We start from the raw sequence: 17422 nt of genomic DNA, 5'->3' as shown, positions 1-17422 counted from the left end.
TACTCTAATTTCCTTTACCACATCCTCCAGCAATGAATTCCAGATCTTAATGCCAGTGAATTCTTTTTACATTTGTTACTTTTTCCTTCTCTGTCTGGCATTTGCTGGCTGTGTGGCTTTGGCTATCAGCCCTCCACACTCCCCAATATTGGCCTAGCCTCGGCTAGCATGCTTCAAAGTGGCATCGGGAGCGGGGGGGGGGGGGGACGACTCACTCTTGGCAGAGGACGGGGCCAGGGACTTGGGTGAAAGATGTGTCAGGGTCCTTCCAGCTCCAATGGAGGGGGATTATTCCCCCGATCATGATTTCCCCTTCCTTCCTGCAGCCGGTCTCCTCCGGGACGGGAAGGGCACAGCCCCTGGGGTCAACTTGGCCAGCGGCAACCGACGTCAGCAACAAGACCGCCAGGATCATCTGGGCAGCAACCAACTTCAGTTTATTCAGAGCCCGTCCGACATGCAGGAGTGAGCCTGAGTGGCTGGGAAGGCAAGTTTTGGGTGGCGCGTGTAGAGCAGAGCGCAGAGACCTCTGGTTGCAGCAGGTGTTCGCTGAGAGAGGCGTCCAGGAGATGCTCTTTCCCAAAGAGGCTGGCAGTTTCCTGCGGTATTTATCCCTTTTCTGCACCTGCCGTAATTACGGCAAGGCTGCCCGTTGGGCACAATTCACACCACTGCAATTACAGTTCAAGGTGTTTGCAGTTTTATGCCTTTTTTTTTTTTTTAAATAATTCTAATTGTTCTCAGCTGGATCTAAGCAGCATGAGATGGGGAAACTGCAGTGGGAGGTGACTTGTGATAAGTTTTTCATTCAAAGCTGCCTTGATGTCACACAGAAAATACTGTTTAATTCTGTTAACAGTAAATCTCATCATTCTGTTAAGGTGACCAAAGTTTAGATCCTAAAAATGGGGACAGCTTTCAGACCTTGAAGATAGAAATGAAAAATTACAACGTTGAAACGTGCAATAAATTGAGGAAGTGAGATATTTTTTTCTTAATTTGGCTAAGCTAAAAGCTTCCTCTCATTTTACAGGGCCATGGATCCTCGGCCCTGGTCCCCCCTGGCCTAGGCTTTCTCCCTTCTCTTTGCTGGGACCACAGACCAGGAAATCATTTCCCGGTGGACTGGAGGACAAACAGCATTGACCGTGGGAATCTACTCCTTCTCTTTCCCCCCCTTGACTCCAAGTTTCCTCTCCTGCCCCCTCAAAATGTTTCTCTCACACCTCACCCCTCATGCAGTCTGAAGAGCCCTCCTTACTTCTGCTTAGTCTACCGATTGCTTTTCACCATCCTAACTCCTTTGCCAATTCTCACTTTCCCTCCCAACCTTCCAACTTCCTCACCTGATCTCTAAACCCTCTTCCAGCCGCAACTTTCCTGCATATTCATCTTCCACCCTCCCCTTTCTGGCTCTTAACCCTTCTTCTGCTCCCCCATGGTCTCTTATCTTGCTCTGAAACTCTAACCTTTGTAGTGGGCGGGCCTCACACGGCTTCTCCTTCAGTGACTGGTCTTTCCAAAAATCAGGCTGGTGGGTGAAAGAAAGGCCCTCAGAGCTCTTCTAGCCGTACAGCCAACATGGAGCTCTTGCGGACTGTCAGACTGGGAGACCCAGAGAGAAATGGGCCCCAGGAGGTACTCCTTGTTAGTGGTTCCGGTGGTGGGAGAGAGAGATGACCAGGCCACAGGCAGGCATCAAGTGACTGTAACTGGAGAGGGGAGAGAGGAGGAGCCTTGGAAAGGCTCGTAGTCAATAGCTCTGGTGCAGGTTGGAGGGAAAGAGACGTGCTGCTTGGGCCACGGGTGGGACGGGGGCAGTGGAAAGTGTTGGAGGGAGTATATAGCCGTGGTCTGACAGTTAACATTACTAGACAGCAGGTCTGGTGGTGGTGGGAAGGAGAGAGGCCCTACTCTCTGAATCTTGTATAGGGTTACCAACTCTGAGGGGTGTGAAAAACCTCTGCCATATGTAACATTATCCTAATCCCCATCCTTCTTGTCTCACGCTCTCTCACCCCCTGCCTCCAGCATTTATCCCATCCTTGTCGCTCCCCCATCATGCACCCTCCTTTCATGACCTCTTCAACTTTCAGCTACTCCTTGCCACCTCTAGCATTCACCCCTCCTAGGAACCCTCCAGCATTCATTCACTCATTATCACCCCCCTCCAGAATTTGCTCCATATTTGTTATTTGTCTCCCCCAGCTACTCACTCTCTTTACATTTTCCCTCTAGCTTTCGCCTGCTAAGGAGAGATGGCTAGAAGAGGAGGTGGGAGAGTGCCTACTGCATGGGGGAAAGGATGTGGAGCCAGGGTGGTTGTCTGCTGCCTTAAGAGATGCCAATGGATTTGCCAGCACATAGGTTTCCAGCTTTAAAATCCTTCCTTCAGCAGAACCATCCAAGGCGGAAGGAGACAGGTCAGCTGGCAACTCTAGGCTAGACCAACATCAAAGGAGATGCAGATAGCTCAATAAGTCCCCACAACTTCAAAATTATTTCGTGAAGAATTTTATTTTTATTTTTTTATCGGCAACTCCATTGCTTGGAAAGGCACAGATTTTAAACAGGGTCCCCCGACACGGACCCATGTTTCGCCAAACCCGGCTGCGTCAGGAGGGACAGACAATTTGATACGGAGTTCATCAACTTTTCGACTCTGTGCATACACTTAATTCATTACAGAATCGCACTTTGATGATTTTTCCATTCCTTTATTGAAATTATCTGAAAGAGAGACTTGCAGTGCCATATTCTCATCTTTGAATTAATGTCTGTAGGAAGGTTGTGTTGGAACACCAGCTTTGTGTCCAGCTTGTCTCGTTGCCACTCACCGAAGAGACAAACAGTTAATGTCCGTCATCCCCCCCACCCCCATGAAGGACCCCAAACCAGACAAAGCAGTATCAGAAACTCAGCCCTGGTATTGTGTGTGTCCAGTCACTCAACGGGGAGAGAGGTGAGTAAAGAGGTTGCAACTGTAATGCGCATTTTATTCTTTCTTCCTTACCATAGTTAGAACCATACTCCCTTTAGCAGATTTATCACAATGGAAAGCCCTTCCAAGCTGTGGTGCACTGCATGTTTTTCAATATTGATTACTTACAAAACAGGAGGGGCGATCATAGCTGATGATCTTAAGGTGGCCAAACAGGTACTGTGGTTACGGCGACAGCAAAAGGCAGAAGGATGCTTGGGTCTTCAGTACCACTGACCTTCACAGCACTGAAGCCCCCCGCCAGCCGTGAGTGCATGCCAGGCGGCTTCCACTCTCAAAGAGCCCTTCCAAGTTTTGTTCAACAAGATCTACCTTCCCTTTTCGGAAATCATGTATTTCTAAAGACACGTTAAGAGAGCAGTGCTGTGCAGGTTGCAGTCAGCACTTCCAGCAGAGCCTCGGACAACCTGCGTGAGGGGTGAAACATATGTTAAATACTTTATAACGCTTTTAGTTTATTCAAAACTAAAGCTTTTGCAGAGATTTTGCACCTGAGTGCAAGTCTCTTCACACTGCACGATAGTAGATGACCAGACATCCCAGTTTTCCTGAGACAGTCCTTTCCTTATATATATATATAATTTTTTTTTTTGCTGCATGTTGTGGTAAATTTATGTTTTTCTTTTGCGGCTTTCACAGGCTCGCCCCCCTGTACTGCACGATTCTCAAAGGCCTGCGATTTTAGAAAATCCAGGCCTAACTCAGCTCAGAAAAGCAAAAAAAGGTGACTAGGAAGAACAGCAGACCAAGGGCCAGATTCATGAATGCTTTTCTCCCATTTTGTGTGTTTGGGAAAACCCTTAGTGAATCAGGTACCAAGGGAGAAAGGTTGGAAAGCTATTACTACAAATGCTTGTAGTCCGGGCTGCAGGCCTTAATGACCTGGCTCACCCACGTTGGCCTACAATGACCCAACTCACTGTGGCTACTGCCGGCTGAACACAGATTTTCCCGCACTCCCGCTTTCCTACCAGCTGTTCTCAGTGCCACAGCTGGATTATGTCTCCTTCCAGTACACCTCCTGCCTCTGTCCCAAAAATGTGACTGGTGCCATCACTGGGGGGGGGGGAGAAGGAAGGAGAGCCGGGTGTCAACTAAGTGGGGAATTTGTAGACTTAGCTACCCGAGATAGCAAAAACTGTTCAATATAAGGAGTGATATTTTACAAGCAGTTACACTTAATTTATTTATTTAAAATATTTATATACCGTTTTACCAACACAAGGTTGACCAAAGTGGTTTACAATAATAAAATCTGATGTAAAATAATGGCTGGCAGTTGGGATACGTCCATGCAATATGGTCAGAACAACCGGGAAAACTACGTCAACCAATATTTCTTTTCTTCTGACATTTATTGTGTTATTATATTAAATTCTGGTTTCCCAGTGATTCAGCTGGACCTCACAGCAGCTCTCATTGAGGATTTCTTTCCATGAACTGTGGATTACAGGTCCTGGAGACTACACTGAGTTCCGAGCTTGAAAGCTGAAGATTTATTTGTAGAATGTTCTAGATTTTCACAATGCACCATGAGACAGTGCCTGGCCAGAGTAGGTACAGATCATCCAGCTGCTGTCCAGCTTTAAAAACATTTAAAAAAGTATACATATGTTCCAACTTTTTTTTTTTTTTTTTCAGATTTGCATGTGTGACTTATGCAGTTATTTCTGAATTAATAGTTGGTGATACAGAAATAGGGAGGTGAGGTCCAGCAAAGTGGTTTTCTGAAAAGGTCATGGTGTATTATCCGCAGATGGGAATGGAACTGGAGGCACAGAGAGATCGAGAAGCACACCCAGTGTTGCACAGAGCAAGGAGCCAGGGCAGAGATTAGAACTGAGAAACAGACTCACCCAAAGTCACAGAGTCAGAAGTAGATCCAAGGTCAGAAATGAATCATAGATATCTGTGCAAGGTCACACAGAATTGTCTACAGAGAATATGAGCACAGGAATCCACAAGCCCAGTCTTGTGCTTTTGATAATATTAGACCACTCTTTCATATAAATCTACATAACTTTAAATATAAATTGACACATTTTTAATGTTCAATGCACAATCATACCTAAACTTATTTTGTCTTCTTTTTCTTCCCAATACCTTTCCCTAAGAGATGCTCTCTGGTGTTCATGTCAGGTCTCAGCAACATGATATAGCACTTGGGGAAAAAAATACAAATGAGAATCCCTGCACTGGAAGAGATGATCCCAAACACCTCCACAGCAACCATGTCCTTCCCCTGGGTGCTCAGATAGCCTGGGATGAAGGACAGCCAGACACTCAGGAACACGAGCATGCTAAACGTGATCCACTTAGCCTCATTGAAACTGTCAGGCAACTTGCGTGCAAGGAAGGCCACCAGGAAGCTGGCACATGCCAAGAGTCCCATGTATCCCAACATGCACCAGAATGCAACATGTGAGCATTCATTGCACTGCCATATGATGATGCCTGTCTTCAGTTTCATGTTCTTCTCTGGGAAGGGAGGGCAGAGCAGAAGCCAGGTGGCACAGATGAGGACCTGAAGAAGGGTGGAAGCAGAAACTATCACAATAGGCACCCGGAGTCCCAACCACCCTCTCAAATTACTATTGGGTTTGGTGGCATTGAAGGCAATGACCACCATGATGGTCTTCGCTAATACACAAGAGACACAGAGGACGAAGATGATGCCAAAGGTAATTTGGCGAAGCAAGCAAGTTGTTGGCTGAGGATCCCCAATAAAGAGCAGAGAACAAAGAAAACTCAGTACTAGACTCCCTAAAAGTAGGAAGGAAAGCTCTCGGTTATTGGCTTTGGTAATAGGAGTATCCCGATACTTGACAAAGATGAACAATATGGCAGCCGTGGTGATGGAACATGTAATGGAAACAATAGTCAAAATGGTACCCAAAGCCTCTTGATATGAGAGGAATTCTATTCTCTTTGGGACACATTCACTTCTTCTCTCATTGGGCCATTGGTCACTTGGACATGGCCAACAATTACTGGAATCTGGAAGAGAAAATGTATGCCTTTGCTTAACATTGAGGATAATAATAGCATTTTAATTTATTCAAAGAAGTCATTTGCTATGCACTTCCTCAAGGTCAATGTCTATCACCCAAATCAGTTTATATTTTTTTTCAATATTTTCTAGTGTTTTTACATCTTCCAGTAGCTTTATTACAATTTCGGAGGGAAATTTCTTTAGGCAAAAGAGTTGGACAAATGTTCTCATACCTGTCTTGTTTGAAATCTCCCCCTCAGCACACGGAATGCAATCAAAGCAGCAGAGGGGCTGTCCCTTCTGAGTTGCCTTCCTGTACCCAGGGTGGCAACTCACACTGCACACGGAACGGGGGACCTGGAAAGAGAGTGTGCAGAATCCTTCAGCTATGTTACACAAATCGATTTAAACTAAGTACGCAGAATTCCTTCATCCCTGGGGACCGCTGAATTATGAGTTTGGATTGTGTGTAGTTGATGCCCTCATTTTGCAGTGTATGTGTTACCCCAGCTCGGGGAAAGGGGCCACCTTCCCGACCCTGATGAGCACTGAACCGCTGACACAGGGTGGGGGTTCCATGGAATGGGGCCATCCTGCAAGGCCTCCAGGAGAGCTCACAGCACACAAAAGTAACAGCCCACACAAAAGGGTAAGCTCCAGACAGAAGAAACGTTTATTGACAGAAAACTGGCAAAGTCTCAAGAAATTGCAAATCAAGTCCAGAAAGCACAATAGTCAGAAAGCACGGACAGTTCTCTGAAAAAATCCAAGGAAAGCTCTCTGGTGCATGCAAAGTTTGTATGCTTCTTAACTCTCATCTTCCAAGGACCCCCCTATATGTCCTTCCACATGAGCTGTCTTTCCTGAGCCCCAGAGAGAAAGTCTAAAGTTTTTTCTTGAAAATCCTCAAAGTACTGGCCCCAAGGCAAATCTTCCCACGCTTCCAGTGGTTGGAAGTTCTCAGCAATATTCTTCTTCTTTCACAGGAGTTCTTTCTCTTCTACTGTCTACAGCTGGAAATCCAGGATGGAAACATGGCTCCCTGCTGCCCTACCTGGCTCCCAGGAAAAAAACAAGATCTCACTACTTCCAACCTTTAGAGATCCCATGCAAAAACTCCTCCCTGTGCTTCATGGAAAGCACTTTTATGTCACCCTTTAGGGAAAAGACCCTCCCTGCCATTCACCCCATTAGTTCACACCTCCTTGGACCATTCCATTGCTAGAATATTCCTAGTATTGTTAGGATTTTACCTGTTATACAGCCTTATGCTACCTTCATGATGCCTCCCTACCAGCAGAGGCCCTCAGTATGCCTCATCACTAGTAAGAACATAAGAACATGAGAACATGCCATACTGGGTCAGACCAAGGGTCCATCAAGCCCAGCATCCTGTTTCCAACAGTGGCCAATCCAGGCCATAAGAACCTGGCAAGTACCCAAAAACTAAGTCTATTCCATGTTACCGTTGCTAATGGCAGTGGCTATTTTCTAAGTCAACTCAATTAATAGCAGGTAATGGACTTCTCCTCCAAGAACTTATCCAATCCTTTTTTAAACACAGCTCTACTAACAGTTTTGGCACTGTCCTTGCCACACCCAAGTCCCAGCCCTATGTAAACCCATCTTGCCAGAAGCTCCTTATCTTCTCATGGTGTCACTTCTGGCTCTGTGACCTGCTCCTTGTTTTGTCTTTCCTTGTGTCCTACAGGTCTTCTGCCTTGCCTTACCTTGTGGATTATGGGCCTTCTGCCTTGTCTGGAGGCCCTCAGGCCTATTTTTTCTTGCATCCTGCTTTGAGGCCTTCAGGCCTATTCTGTATGTTCTAAGCCTTGCTGCCTTCAAACTTCTGTGTTCATTGTTTGGTGTTTTCCTTGTCTGCCTTGCCTAAGTCCTGCCTAGTCTGCCTTGTTGGTCTTGTCCTATCTGTTCTAGTTATCCAGTCTTGCTTGTACCAGAGTCCTGTCCTTGCCTTGTCTCACCCTTGTCTTGTCTAGTTCCAGGTCCTGCTGAGTATCCTGCCAAGTCTGCCAGCCTTACCTTGCCCAAGCCTGGTCTCCAGCCTGCCTTGTCCAAGTCTTGCCTGTGGGGACTCACTGCCACCACAGAGACCTTCTTGCCCCCAGAACTCAAGGGTTCAACCTGCAGAGGAGGGGGGCTGGCTTGGCGGAAGACCAGCCCTTGTCTTGTCCCAAGTCCTGGCTTGCAGTCCCCTGCTGCTCCCCAGGTGGGTTTCCTGGAATCCAGGACAAGTATTAAACATTGCACACACTTTAACCTACGGTAGAATAAGCTCTAAGCTGCCTTACACATGCATTTGGTACCTTTATGCTCTGCATATTCCATTGGATGGCGCTGACATTTATTTGCAGTTCTCCTCTGAGTGCCCTCCAGTCGAATCTTCCCACCTTCGCATAGTGGATCGTGCCATCAGACTGCAAGTGCCAGTTGACGATATCATACACTGCAGGGGGATTGCCACTACTGTCAAAGTACATCTCCTCCCCCATCTTGGTCCTGAAATGCACCTTCTTCATGTAATACAGGAGCTAGAACAGAGGCGAAGCAGAACAATGAACCAATTACACCAATAACAAAATTGATTATAGATTATATAGATCTGTGGCTCAAGGCCTTGACTGCCAGTAGGAGTTTTCTGGACCTGTTCAGCATGCTACAAACTAGAAAGAATTAAAGCTGAAGACAGCACGGTTAAACTAGGTTTATAACCACAAAAATCAAGTGGACTCAAAAATGAAAATAAAGGAAATGGGAAGTAAGACGCCTACATATGTTCTTTTGAACCCCGCCTGCTTTAAATTAATTTCTCCCAGAATTATATTGTGGGAATGAAGACATCTTTGTAACCTGTTCACTCCGCACTGCAGGCTGGCTTCATGCCGACTGACGGCGCTTCGACTGACTGCTTGTTCTGGCGCCCTTTGAGTGTTTGTTTTGCGTTGTCTCTTTCTCTCGCTTGCTAAGCTGCCATTCGACTCTCACCTCAGTCCCTGTTAAAATTCTTACCACGAGTAGCACATGTATATTTGATTAAACACGTTCTCTTGTTTATGACATTTTTGTAAATGCTGTTACATATCTCGACATGATATTACGTTTTACCGATTATATATATACAACTTTATTTTCTCATTTAATCTTTAATTTTTAGTGAGCCGCATTTTAATGAGCGGGTTTATATCCTATAATACTCACTTGACAGTGTCTTTTGTTAGATTTTATTGCCTTTATATTTTGCTTTTTTTTTTTTTGTCTTTTTATTTTTACCTTCTCGGCAGCTGTTTGTAAGCCCGCCGTCAAAAATTGCTCTCTACTCATTCTTTCACATTGCAAGCTGGTGTTTATTTGGCGTTTCTCTGTTCTGGGTGTGTATAACCGTTTCACTCCTCCTGCTTGTGCTTACTATTTTTGTTGGCTTGCAATTTAAGTTTTTTATATTTTATTCATTTTCAGAAAGTTCTGTGTTGATATTGTCCCTCCCGACGCAGTCCTGCGAAATACGCTCCCGTGCTGGGGGACTGAACTTTCATTTGTAAACCCACTTTGAGAACTGAGTCCAGCAGCTTACTTCCTGGGGTACCGATTGAGTATTCTGTTTCAAAGACATTTTTTTAATAAAAAGATATATCTCCGAATGATAAGAAGACTTGTTGATTTGCATGCAACCATGTTAAATGTTAACGTAGCACCCATTTGTCCTTTATAACCTAGGTCTATTACAATACAATATAGAGAGAAAAAATAATAATGATAATGACTGTACATTCAACTGACAACTTCTTAATACACAGATTTTTATTACTCATATATAGCTAATAATTCTCAAAAATCACTGGATACCTGCAATACATAACATTCCCCTTACTTATACAATTAAAACCTACAAAACGTCTCCACGGATTGAAAGGCATCACAAGAAGAACTTTCTTTACTATAGCGACAACTACAGGAAGTGCCTGGAGAATACCCTACATAGCGGAAGAGAACTTACTGAATACGTGTAATTAATGAACTATGATCTGAAAATAGGAGTAAAGGAGTGGGAGTTTAATGTGCATTAGGGAACTTGTATCTGGGGGTATTTTTATGAGAAAGGTGTGGCTGTAGATATGAGTGAGTGTGTTTGTGGAGGGTGTTATTTGATTCATGTGGTACATGAGTTTTAATGTGATTAGGTTTTAATTGTACAAATAAGAGGAATGTTATGTATTGTATGTTTCCACCAATTTTGAAATGTATAAGCTATACAGGAGTAATAAAAATCTGTGTATTAAGAAGTTGTCAATTGAATGTGCAATCATTATTATTTTTTCTCTTTATTTTGTATTGTATTATTGAGGTTTGAGAGAAATCAGGATTTCTCCTTCATTGTTTGTATACCTTGTAAACCAGTTTTTGCCATGGCTAACTATCAGGCCCATGTTTAAAAACCTGCTGCCCGGGAAAGATATCTGGGGAATTTCAGCTGAATCTAGCCAACTGGTTTCACAGCTACAAATTTCTTAAATCTAGCTGGACAAAATTTGCCTGACTAGATTTAGGCCTCATATCTTAACCTGTGATATTTAACCAGATAACTGCCAAACTTAGCCAGTTAGAACAATGTGAATAATTCTGGGTCACCTACAGAAAAATGTCAACTATCTTCATTTTTCTTTTGTTTAGTGTCCTTGAATGATATTATGCTGCTAATTATTTGAGCTTCCTTTACAAGGTCATGTCACAAGGTTACTGCCCAAAGCATTTGATTAGATTCAGTATATTCTGAATTCTGGGCAGCCCAAGTCATATGAAACTGACTATCTCAAAAGTACGAATCTAAATTTGCAATGACAGCAAAAATAAATGTGTTAATTAAAATACCATTGTGCTTTTTTTACCTGCCACGGTTTGAAATTCCAGATATCAGCACACGTGTTATTGGTGAAGGGCCCTTCCCCTGGTATGCAAGCGTGCATGTCCTGTAGGGCATACGCTATGGAATAAACCGCAGTGTAAACGTTGTAGCTGGCTCTTAGGTTAGATTCACCAAAATAAGGGTTATTGTAGTTTTCCATCTTTTCAGCTCCAGTGCAGGGCTCTCTGGTTACACCAATATCTCTGTTGACAATGGTTTGATTTTCTTCAGGGTTGGGCCACTGACACTTGAAGGCCACCTCCCAAAACTGCCGGACAAATATGTCTTCATAAGAAGTAGAAGGGTTGATTTTGAGGAGAAACTTTTTAAATCCTGGCATCTTACCTTCATAGATGGAAAATCCAATGCTGCCACTCAAAAAACTGGCTAGCTGTTTTGTGGAGACCCTGGGAGAGGTTGACCATGCTTCACTGGCAATCCACACCTTCCCTGTTACATTTTGTCTTAAAAGTCCCGCCAATATTGGTTGCATATAAGGGTCACAAGAAAACAGAACAATGGCATTGGTGGAAGATCTCAAGACTACATCAATGATATGATTGTTTTTTTTGGTTGAAGGGACAACAGGAATGGTTTCATGAAAAGCAATACAGGCTCCCAACCTCAGTAGCTCTTCCTTTATGATCTGTGCACCCATTTCGCCATAGGCATCTTCGGTGGACAGGATCCCCACCCAGGTCCAGCCAAAATATAGCACCAACTGAGCTAGTCCCCGGGCCTGAATGGTGTCACTAGGGATGGTCCGTAGGAAGGAAGGAAACTTAGTCTTGTCACTGAGCAGAGGACTGGATGCAGAATAACTGACCTGAAAAATAAGAACATTCATTGTTTATTGAGCAGTATTAACGCAACAAATCGTAGACTGCAAACTCCTTTGTGCAGTCACCAACATCCTATACTAAATGATTGCCTGCACAAATCACCTTCATAATATACGTGAACCATGGATCTAAGAGTTTGCTTCCATCCAAGGGAAGAATAATGGGTTTTGACTAGAGCATTAGACAATAATTTAGAAGTCCTGGGAGATGAGTTCAAGATTTCCCTTCTATCACTAATTTTCTTTGTGGGCAAGCTCCTTTCATCACCCAGTTTATTTAAAAACAAGGCATTTGTCTAAACCTGACTTTGTTTGTCAGAAAATTAAAATTGTAGATGCCAAAAGCTTTAGATTGTCTGCAAGCTGTGCTAATTGTAATTGAACTAGCATAAGAATCATTGAAAGATGTCGTTGAAAAGTTCTATTTTTCAGATATTTTAACATTCTAAATTTAATTCTTACAGGAACGATGCAGAGTTCATACCTGTGGGTACCTGTAAAGTCCAAGTAGTGATGCCATGGACATCGATTGGGAGGAGCTGGCATCCCCGATGATGGCGGCCAGTCGGGAGGGATCCTGGCACTGATAGTTGGGGACGTGCGCTCCCTTCCCTGTGAGGCTCCAGAAAGTGGCCCTGAGAGCTCTCTCCAGAGCCAGGCAGGAGTCATAGATCAGGAAGCCCAGACTGACGTTGGGGAGGATGGTCTGGTCATGGTTGATTTCATCAATAGCAAAAACCAGGGCCAGAGCCCAGTGATAACAATTTTCACTGAATCTAAACAAAAAATGAGGAAACAGAAGAAAAAACCTCTAACAAGTAGAGAACAGAATTCTAGTATTATTATTATTATTTAATTGCTATTATTTAATTTTTATATACCAAAGTTTCATGAGAACATATTACATCGGTTTACATTAGTTAACAAATATTCATTTAAAAATATTTGCATTTCCAAAATTAAATGAAGAGAAGAAAATACAAAGTTTCATTATAAACTAGTAAAACAAATAAAATAAAATAGTAAAATAATAAAACAAAATTTACACAGTTAAAGAAGCAGAGCAGTAAGAGCAGAGATAATATAATTAAATATTTTGTTAAAGGGGGAATATAATCCTTAGGTTAAAACTCTTGGAAGGCTTGTTTGAATAGCCATTTTTTAATACCCTTTCTAAATATTTTAATGTCAGATTCCATACTTAGTAGATGAACAGGTTCTGGAGAAGACAGTTTCTATGCAGGGTTGTTATGCCTTATATTTGTCCAGCATGAACATTATCCAAAGATGTTGTTTTACATTGTTCTTTCCAGATACATGGGTTTCTTCTTCCAGTGAAGAGCAAGGATTGTCCAAAGATGTTGTATGTGAGTTTTTGATACCAGATAGGTCCCATCTTCATCTGACATGGTCACTGCCCTTATTATATGGCACAAGTGTAATATCTGTGCTTATTATACAGTGGGAGCTCAACTCTGACTTGATTATACAGAGGGGCTCAGAACCAGTCTCACAAGGTCGTCCTGCAATTTATCACAATCTGCTTGTGATTTAACTACTCTGAACAATTTTGTGTCATCTGCAAATTTGATTATCTCACTCATCGTATTTCTTTCCAGATCATTTATACATATTTGTGAGGTAATCAAATTTGCAGATGATACAAAATTATTCAGAATAGTTAAATCACAAGCAGATTGTGATAAATTGCAGGAAGACCTTGCAAGACTGGAAGATTGGGCATCCAAATGGCAGATGAAATTTAATGTGGATAAGTGCAAGGTGATGCATATAGGGAAAAATAACCCATGTTACACAATGTTAGGTTCCATATTAGGTGTTACAATCCAAGAAAGAGATCTAGGCGTCATAGTGGATAACACATTGAAATCATCGGTTCAGTGTGCTGCGGCAGTCAAAAAAGCAAACAGAATGTTGGGAATTATTAGGAAGGGAATGATGAATAAAATGAAAAATGTCATAATGCCTCTGTATCACTCCAAGGTGAGATTGCATCTTGAGTACTGTGTACAATTCTGGTCACCGCATCTCAAAAAAGATATAGTTGCACTGGAGAAGGTACAGAGAAGGGTGACCAAAATGATAAATGGGATGGAACAGCTCCCCTATGAGGAAAGGCTAAAGAGGTTAGGACTGTTCAGCTAGGAGAAAAGACGGCTGAGGGGGGATATAATAGAGGTCTATAAAATCAGGAGAGGTCTAGAATGGGTAAATGTGAATTGATTATTTACTCTTTCGGATAATAGGAGGACTAGAGGGCACTCCATGAAGTTAACAAATAGCACATTTAAAACAAATTGGAGAAAACTCTTTTCATTCAATGCACAATTAAGCTCTGGAATTAGCGTGGCTTAATTAGAGCAGTTAGTGTAGCTGAGTTTTAAAACATTTTGGATAAGTTTTTGGAGGAAAAGTCTATTAACTGCTATTAATCAAGGTGATTTAGGGAATAACCACTGTTATTACTGGCATTTGCAACATGGGGGTCTACTTAATGTTTGGCTACTTGCCAGGTACTTGTAATCTTGATTGGCCACTGTTAGAAAGAGGACACTGGACTTTATGGACCCTTGGTCTGACCCAGTATGGCAACTTCTTATGTTCTTAATCAAAATACTTCTGTATCAATCCATGGTGCAATCATACTTTGAGTAGAGAGTGCAGTTCTTGTCGCCCTGTCTCAAAAAAGAAATAATGGAACCGGAAAAGGTAGAGAGAGAAGGGCAACTAAAATGATAAAGAGAATGGAACGGCTTCCCTATGAATAGAGGTTAGGTTGGGCTCTTCAGCCTGGAGAAAAGAAGGTTGAGAGGAGATATGACAGAGATCTATACAATCATGAATAGGGTGGAAAAGGTAAATAGGGAATGGCTATTTACCCTTTTCAAATAGCACTAGCACTAGGGAGCACTCTATAAAGCTAATAAGTAGCACATTTAAAACAAATTGGAGAAAACATTTTTTCACTCCACACACAAATACATTTATTCTGTGGAATTTGTTGCCAGAGGATATGGTACAAGCAATGTTAGCCATGTAGGCCTGGAAAAGCCAATGATAATTCCTGGTTATGAGAAAGAAGGATTGAATCTATTCTTTGGGATTCTTCCAGTTACTTGTGGCAGGGTTTGGCCACTTACATAGACAGAATGCTGGGCTTGATGGATCTTTGGTCCGACCCAGTATGGCATTTCTTATGTTCTCATATTAAACTGAAGGCAATCAAAACAAATGGGACTGAGAAATAAGATCTAGCAATGAAAAATGCTAGAAATTATTTAGAACTGTTATTAAAAAAAAACAGGGGAAAATGAGAAAGAACAGAGTGCTAAATATCTCTTCACTGATCTTCCGATTGCTTCTTCTTTTTTCAGTGTGTCTTCCTTGCCCTGGGCCTTGCTTTCCAGGTATGGAAAACAAAGGGTTTGCAAGGAGAAGAATTTGAACACCCAGGCTAGAAAAAAATAGAGTTCTCCTTTCTTCAGACAGGGTAACTGTTTCTTTAACCTGGTGTGCAGGCAGAAAATGAACTAACACTGATAGAAAATAGAGCATGGTGCTGGGCAGTGCCCCAATCCACCGAAACACTTGGCTCTTCCACTCCACCACGGGAAGAGTGCAACACTATACAATGTAGGGAGTGGTATTCAAGGTATTGTTAAAAACTAGCTCAGGCTCTCTATTTTTGGACCAATTAAGGGTATCACATGCCATGCAAAGAATGCATTTCTCCTAGGATCAGTATGGCTATTACCATTCTGCAATAAAGTCAACATAAAATCTTTAAGACTTACTCATGGCAAATGATGGGTTTGGGGTACTCGGTGAAAGACATCTCCGATTCCATCCAGTTGTGCACTGGGAAGATGCCTCCAATGGTGATGTCTCTGACTTGGGCATAACCAGCCTCACCCCAGCTTCTCAAGGTGCAGCCCCGGGCATCAGCTGGGCAGAAGGGTATTGGCATCGACAACAGCACCACCAGCACAGGCAGCCTCATTTTCACAAACTGCAGTCTGCTGTTGAAGCATGTATGAGCCATGGAGGGTGAAAAGTCATCAGCAAAGGGAATGACAGGGTCTGTTTGGGATGCTCGCAAATAAGGGAGAAGTCCAATCCTGGATATGGGGTATTTCTGTTTGATGGGAAGGGGATAGACCTGGTGGTTGATTTGCAACGGTTTCCTCTTGCAGCTACCTGTTGGTTGGCATTAAGAAATTAGCTTCTTAACTCTAGATATGTGTATACCAAGCCTTTCTGCATTCACATGCATGCATATATGCCACAAAGCATTTCTGAGAATCACCGTGCAGTGCATAAAATGGTACTCATCCCTGGACTCTCCCTACATTTATACTCATTCTGTTCTTGGACTGGGAACACTCTCCCTCTTGAAAAAATTGAGTCACAATTATCAATTAAAATTCCACTCTAATTTCACTCCTGAGATCTCTACTTAGACACAAAGGTTTTCTCTGATTTTAATTATGGCGGTAAGTGGCCCTTGAAAAGTGAGAGAGACCATGGGGACAGAAGAGTTTAGCGGTGTTCCTCTCTGTCTGGTGTTTGGCCACAAACAGGGTAATCCTGTCTGAACTTAACGAGCCTCCAGCAGAGACGCCGCGTGTCAGATCACAGACCTCACTCCTGGCATGAATTTACCCCAAACGCAAGCGGGCAGGTGAGGGGCTGACTTGGCAACAGAGGTGAGGATTTTATAGGCATCTGGACCCCTGTTTTCCTGGAGCTGGATTGAGATAATCAATTCATTTCATATTATTCATCAACTCAGTATCTTGTACTAAAATGGCATTTGCTCAATACTTATCTGGTATTTATTTTATATTTTATGTCCTGTTTTTCAGCACCTTCATAGCAGATTTAATTCCGGTGCAGGAGGTGTTTCCCTGTCCCCAGAGGGATCACCATCTAAGGGGGAGATTTACCATGCTGCAATATTTTACAAGGAAAATTATCACAGCGGTGTCACCAAATTATTTTTTTTTATCGTGGAAAAACTCTGTGATAAAAAATAAAGCATCAGGGTCCCAAAAAACTTGCAATGGCCACCCACTGCGCACAAGGCCGCCATCGTTTTAAAGGACCATGAGACCCAAAAACACCCCCCTCCCCCACAATAAGACAAAAAACTCCCAGAGTTCTTGCAAGACTATTGCTGACCCCCCCTCACCCCCACCCTTCTTAAAGGTGACACAGCCTAAAAAAAAAGGTTTAAAAATATAAAAATGTCTTGTGTGGTGGTGCACCGCCCCTTCCCAATTCCCTCCCCTTCGTTAAAAATTGCCCCATCCTAACCAAAGACCACCCATATCAAAAACAACCCCCCCCCCCCACCCTGTAGCAGGCTCCCCTGGCCCCCACTCCCAACATACACCATGATCTCTGGTGTCTAGTGGGGCTCCCCACCCCTTACATGGGAAAAAGGTCCTGGTGATCTAGGGGGACCTCCAGACACCCCTTAACTAGAAGAGTCCATGGTAGTCTTATGGCAGCCTGGGGTGCTTCCTAGCCTTGGTTTGGACAAAGCCATTTTCCAAAATGGCACTGGTCAGCTATTGCCCTATCATGTGATGCTTTTTTTTTTCTTTTAGCAATGTCATGTTATTTTATTAGCATTACATTACCAAG

The 17422-nt window shown here is 43.0% G+C and overlaps 1 protein-coding gene across 1 annotated transcript; it reads right to left on the bottom strand.

Moving 5' to 3' along the window:
- Positions 1–5075: 5075 nt before the first annotated feature.
- On the bottom strand, positions 5076–15815 carry LOC115077407 (extracellular calcium-sensing receptor-like). Its single transcript, XM_029579695.1, has 6 exons — positions 15568–15815; positions 12237–12528; positions 10895–11737; positions 8318–8542; positions 6227–6350; positions 5076–5998 (listed from the first exon to the last, which is right to left on the bottom strand). Exons 1-6 carry the CDS (start codon positions 15813–15815, stop codon positions 5076–5078), a joined length of 2655 nt encoding a protein of 884 aa, XP_029435555.1.
- Positions 15816–17422: the final 1607 nt, after the last annotated feature.

Source organism: Rhinatrema bivittatum, chromosome 16, assembly GCF_901001135.1.
Source record: "Rhinatrema bivittatum chromosome 16, aRhiBiv1.1, whole genome shotgun sequence".
Classification (NCBI taxonomy): Eukaryota; Metazoa; Chordata; class Amphibia; order Gymnophiona; family Rhinatrematidae; genus Rhinatrema; species Rhinatrema bivittatum.
Note: the sequence above shows the minus strand (reverse complement) of the source record. Positions and strands in the feature narration are given on the sequence as shown.

Bases quoted from the DNA above. Each gene is read 5' to 3' on its own strand.
- LOC115077407 (XM_029579695.1), bottom strand. From the start codon at position 15,815: ATGGCTCATACATGCTTCAACAGCAGACTGCAGTTTGTGAAAATGAGG. The intron at 11,738-12,236 runs GTATGAACTCTG...CTTATTTTTCAG, and splicing joins GACTTTACAGGTACCCACAG to GTCAGTTATTCTGCATCCAG. The intron at 8,543-10,894 runs GTAAAAAAAGCA...CCTCTGTTCTAG, and splicing joins GGAATTTCAAACCGTGGCAG to CTCCTGTATTACATGAAGAA.